A 5,594-nucleotide genomic window follows, 5' to 3' on the forward strand; every position below is an offset into this window, starting at 1 on the left:
CATGCCCTCAAAAGTGAATCTCAGTGCCCGTGATGAGGGGCTATCTGAATGTCAAGTTGAATGGACCACCTTCAACTAAACATTTGCTAAGACAGAGCTGCTTGTGGTCCTGGCCAACCCAACACTCCATCACAATTCTCCATTCAGCTAGGTTTGTCATTCATAACTCCATCCAGGACAGCCAGGAAACTTGGAGTTGTGATTGATGATCAGTTGGACTTCACAGACTACATTGCTAGAACTGCATAAAACCGTCTCAATGAGACGAGGTCTGACGTTAGCCAGGCTAGTGTGAAATACTCTTAGGGCAAAAATGTATGAGTCCTAAAATATAGACACTGCCATTATTTTTCTTATATATATATATTATATAAAAAGTTAGAAGCTACTTTTAGCCTCAAGATGTTTTGTTAATACAACCCCTGAATTTAAATCAGTATACTTATTTATTTGGAGATTATTTATAATGTAGACCCTTTGCTGTATGTCTGCAATTTTAAAAGAATCTTTATTTTTTAATGCAAAAAAAAGTCTTCAATATCTTTATGCATCACATCTAAACAGCTAAAACAAGTTACTTCAAACATGTATTATGATTCGATAGACTATTGTTGCCAATTTTACACAAATGCCTCACGCACAATGAATTAAAATAATTGAAACAAAACACATCTCTTCAAAAATCTTCACAAATTTATGGCAACACACTTAACTTTTTTTTTCTTTTGACCTTCCCCAAATGTCCACCTTGTCAATCAATCAATCAAATTCCACAACTAATTTTAACAAATTATCCAACTTTTGATTAATCTGAATGTCAAATTATTTACTTATTAGACACCTTCGGGCAATGTTTTTTCTTATGAGTCTGTAGACTAAATAATCTGGTGAACCTCCTCCCACATAAAGAGCACTGGTATGGTTTCTCTCCAGTATGAACAACTCTCTCATGAATTTTCAAGGATTTTGACAGAGTGAAACTCTTCCCACATGAAGAGCACTGGTGTGGCTTCTCTCCAGTATGAACTCTCTCATGAATTTTTAAGGATTCTGACCGAGAGAAACTCTTTCCACAGTGTGAGCACTTGTACGGTTTCTCTCCAGTATGAACTCTCAGGTGTACTTTTAAGGAACTGGATGTAGTGAAGGTCTTCCCACAGTCAGAGCAAACATGAGGTCTCACACCAGTATGAATACGCTCATGCTCTTTTAAATTGTGCAGTCGTGTAAAACTCTTTCCACATAAAGAACAAAAGTGAGGCTTTACACCAGTATGAGTTTTAAGGTGCGTTTTTAAGCCTGATGCCAAAATGAATGTTTTATCACACTGATCACAGCTGAATGATCTCACATCAGAGTGACGGCGCAGATGAGTGGTGAGAACGTTTTTGGATGTGTAACTCTTTCCACACTGTGTGCATGTGAATGGTTTTTCTCCAGTGTGAACTCTCATGTGCACATTTAAGTCCTCTTTGCGACGTAAACTCTTTCCACACTGAGAGCATGTATACGGCCTCTCTCCAGTGTGAACTCTCATGTGCACATTTAGGTGTCTTTTATCTATGAAACTCTTTCCACACTGAGTGCATGTGAATGGTCTTACTCCAGTGTGAACTCTCATGTGCTTATTCAGGTGTCCTTTATGTATGAAACTCTTTCCACACTGAGTGCATGTGAATGGTCTTACTCCAGTGTGAATTCTCATGTGCTTATTCAGGTGTCCTTTATGTATGAAACTCTTTCCACAATCAGAGCAGGTAAACCGATTTTCTCCAGTGTGAATTCTCATGTGTTTCTTCAGGTCTGATTCATGCACGTAAAACAATCCACACTCTGAGCAGGTGCAAAATCCTTTGACTCCAGATTTTTCCGCTTGATTCTGTGTGAAATTCTCCTCAGTCTTTGAAATGACCAGATTTCCATCTTCATTTTTGAAATCATGAGGTCTTTGAAACAGATGTTGTTCGTCTTCATTTTTATATGTCAGTATTACATTTTCATTTGTGAAATTATGCTGTTTGTCTTCATTCACTTCCATCAGGTCTAAAATCAACATATTAAATTATATTTAAAACGGACAAATGAGAAAAAAAAAAAAGTGAATTCTTAATTTAGCACAAATATATGTCAGTTTTCATCTTAATGTTCTTCATCAGTCATTAAAGAGAATGGACAACACCAACCTATTTGTTCCTCTGTTTCTTCATCTTTTATTCTGCAGGGTTCTTCCTCAAACTTCATTTTTACAATAGTATGGCAGTATTCAATGCCAGCAAATTCATTTTTGTCCAAAAAATCCTCGATGCGTGGCGCAAATTAATTTCAATTGTGTGGTGTCATTATGATTATTTTACTGCTCAAGATCACGTCGGAGCCTGCACGATCCCAAATCATACATTTTAAACATGTTTGATATTTACGACTTTTGATCGGCTGTAAAAACTTGGCAGCCACAAACATGCCACAAAAGTGGAGTATCAAGAAAGATCACACATTCTTTTTTCTCCATTGTTTTTCTTCCCGTAAAACAAAACATACTCAGTTCTCTGAGATAACGGGAATGAGTGAGACGCTAGATGCAATGGGGAAAACTCCTCTTACTCTGATTACTGAAGATTATAGAATAACACATTGAAACTGCATGAGCCTATGGTGCGAACCAATGGATGAGCAGCGAAGCTGCACGAACCTATGGTAAGAAAGGCCACCAGAGCCCGCCAAAATGGGAGGGGCTATCCCTCTATATAAGCAGGCATTCTGCAATAGTTAATCTACAGCTAAAATAGGGCTATATAGCCCAAAAAAAGGCACTCAGACTACATCTCAGAGTCACATGGAGGGTTCTAGCGGGTTGAGCTCACGTAGAGGTCGAAGCCCAGCTTACACAGACAGGACACGTGCTTGTAGTGCAGGGACATCACTGTTTTAGAATCTGGCGGATGTGGATGGCGAGGACCAGTCGGCCACCACACAAATGTCGCAAATGGACACTCCGCTGGACCATACCCAGAATGAGGCCATGCCTCTGGTGGAGTCAAGTCAAGTCACCTTCATTTATATAGCACTTTTAACAATATAGATTGTTTCAAAGCAGCTTTACAGTGATAAGAAATTACAGTAACAGAGATTGTTTTGGCTTTACAGCAGCTCTAGAATAAAGTTATTGTCCAGCTAAAGTTAGTTTTGATTGACTGATTCACTTCTGTTGCAAAGATCATTAGTTATTAACTTGGGGGCCACTAACACGACACTGTTCTAACATAAAACACTGAACACGGCCCACTCATCCGCACAAAACAGTGCATGGTGGCTCGAGAACACAAACCCTGAAATAGATCCCAAGAGTGCACTTTAAGTCCAAAGGGGCACTGTAGGCCCATTGAAGCGTAGGTCAATGCAATCATGTCCACTATCCAGTGGGACAGTCTTTGCTTCGTGACCGGATACCCTTTGGTGCAGTCACCAAAGCACACAAAGAGCTGCTCTGACTGCCTGAACAGGGCAGAGCACTCAATCTATACTCTTAAAGCCATAACAGGGCAGAGTAATTGAGGCTCCTGTTCATCCTCAGATGGGGAAAAAGCAGAACGAGTAATAACCTGTGCTTAGAATGGAGTAGAGAGCACCTTGCCCACATAGCCACGTCTTGGTTTCAGAATGACCTTACAGTTGTTAAACTCTAACTCAAGGAAAGAAGCACCAACAGAGAGCACTTGCAAATAATCTACTTGCATCACCGTTGGTAAGGCTAGCAGGAGAGCTGTCTTTAGCAAAATGGTCCAGCTGGAGTGGCTCATAGACAGATCCCATGTAAGAACTGAGAGGGGGCGGGGCGCTTTTAGCCTCCTCGACCACATCAGAAAGCAAACAACCAGGTTGTTCTTGCCTACGGATTGGCTGGCCACACGAGCGTGAAATGCTGCTATGGCCGCCACATAGAGTCTGAGCATGGAAGGGGTGTGACCCTTATCCAGCAGCTCCTGAAGGAACGACAGTACCAGTGAAATGTCACAGCACCTGTTCCAGCATTGAGAAGAAATGGGTAGCATATGGCTAGGTGGAGGCGTGGCTTGACTTCCAGCTCATCTTTCGGCGCCTGGGTCTTGCAGTGCGAGCCCATTTTTGATGAACACGGCTTGCGTGGGTGCGACCCTGGCAAGCGACTAGCTCATTGGCGCGGAGTTGTAAAACAACCACCGGCGAAAAGACGCTCAGAGAGAGATATGCTCTATGTATCTCACGATAGAGAAACATCAGTTTTAGATGCAGAGCTGTCAGCGTTGTGCTCGCTCTCGCAGTGTAAGCAGCACTGGGAAATCAATATGAGCTGGCGTAAGCTCACTTAGTCCAGTTTCCTCAGCCCTGCGACTCCATTGTTTCTCCATCTTTAGGGAAAGCATTCCGCGAACGCAGCGAGGCAAGACTAGCGCACTCGCAATGAGAGTGCCATTCTTTAATGAACGCGGCCTGCGTGGATGTGGTCCCGATAAGCGACGCACTCAGATGCGCAGAGCTTTAAGAACAAACGCCAGCAAAAAGAAGCTCTTTTAAGAAAAAAATATGCTCTATGAGTCTCACCTGATAATTACAGGGGAGAACGTCATTCTCAATTGCCGAGCTGTCTGCGCTGTGCTCTAGCACCATGGGAATCCTCTCTGTCCTCTCACTATGGGAATCCTCAATGCAGGGAGAGTAAGACATGTGGGACATAGACTGGCATGAGCTCATTTCAGCCCAGCAACTACATTGTTTCTTCGTCTCATGCTAGAGAAAGAGAACGGTGGAGAACGAGGGGAGGTCCGTGAAGACAGTGAGATGTGGCATTTTGAAATCAACGCCGGCGAAAAAAAATTTATTTTAGAGAAATAATCTCTGTTATACTCACCTGATAGTTGCAGGGGAGGAGCTTCATTCTCAGCCGCCGAATGTCAGCAGAATGCCCGCTTATATAGAGGAATAGCCCCGCCCATTTCAGCAGGCTCTGGCAGACTTTCTCACCATAGGTTCGTGCAGATTTGCTGCTCAGCCATTGGTTTGTGAAGTAATCTGAGAAAAAGGCGTTTTCCCCATTGCGTCTAATGCCTGTGAGATCTCATCTCACTGAGAAAATGTTACTACAGTCAACAGGTGTGTGGTCACGCGGTCCCGGACGAATCTTCTAGTGTGTGCATTTGGAGGATTATAATGCTAAAAATCGGTTGAAACTAGGGCTGTGTGATTTTTCTGACAGATATTACGATTTAATTTTGTAAAGTCAAGCTTCAGCTCAATATTATCAATTGTGTGCAACACACACTTTAAATTAAGAGTACAACATGTCTTTAACTTTAGACCCCTCCACTACATTGCAGCCTTTCTATTAGTGTTCATTTTGTCAGCTATTTTTTATTTATTTAGTCTTAGTCCTGAGTCAAATGCACTTTTTAGTTAACATATTTCGTCAACCATGTCCTGTTTTTGTTTAGTCAAGTTTTAGTCGACTAAATGTCTGAGCATTTTAGTCTAGTTTTCGTCATGCTGCATAATGCTTAAATTGATAATCCTGATTATTTTGCTCAAAATTATAATCATACCCATTGTTGTCATTTGAGAAA

At 41.7% G+C, this 5,594-nt stretch overlaps 1 protein-coding gene across 1 annotated transcript; it reads right to left on the bottom strand.

Annotated features, from left to right (window-relative positions):
* Nucleotides 1-669: 669 nt before the first annotated feature.
* Nucleotides 670-2,258, bottom strand: LOC311292782 (uncharacterized protein). The gene is made up of 2 exons (XM_084412601.1): nucleotides 2,184-2,258; nucleotides 670-2,043 (listed from the first exon to the last, which is right to left on the bottom strand). Exons 1-2 carry the CDS (start codon nucleotides 2,239-2,241, stop codon nucleotides 827-829), a joined length of 1,275 nt encoding a protein of 424 aa, XP_084268727.1. The 5' UTR covers nucleotides 2,242-2,258; the 3' UTR covers nucleotides 670-826.
* Between the last annotated feature and the right edge of the window lie 3,336 nt (nucleotides 2,259-5,594).

This window comes from Rutilus rutilus, assembly GCF_951802725.1.
Source record: "Rutilus rutilus genome assembly, chromosome: 6".
NCBI classification, from domain to species: domain Eukaryota; kingdom Metazoa; phylum Chordata; class Actinopteri; order Cypriniformes; family Leuciscidae; genus Rutilus; species Rutilus rutilus.

What these genes read in the sequence shown, in the direction of transcription:
- LOC311292782 (XM_084412601.1), bottom strand. Translation starts at nt 2,241, where the DNA reads ATGAAGTTTGAGGAAGAACCCTGCAGAATAAAAGATGAAGAAACAGAG. An exon ending in AGAAACAGAGGAACAAATAG is followed by an intron (nt 2,044 to 2,183) that starts GTTGGTGTTGTC and finishes TGTTGATTTTAG; the next exon opens with ACCTGATGGAAGTGAATGAA.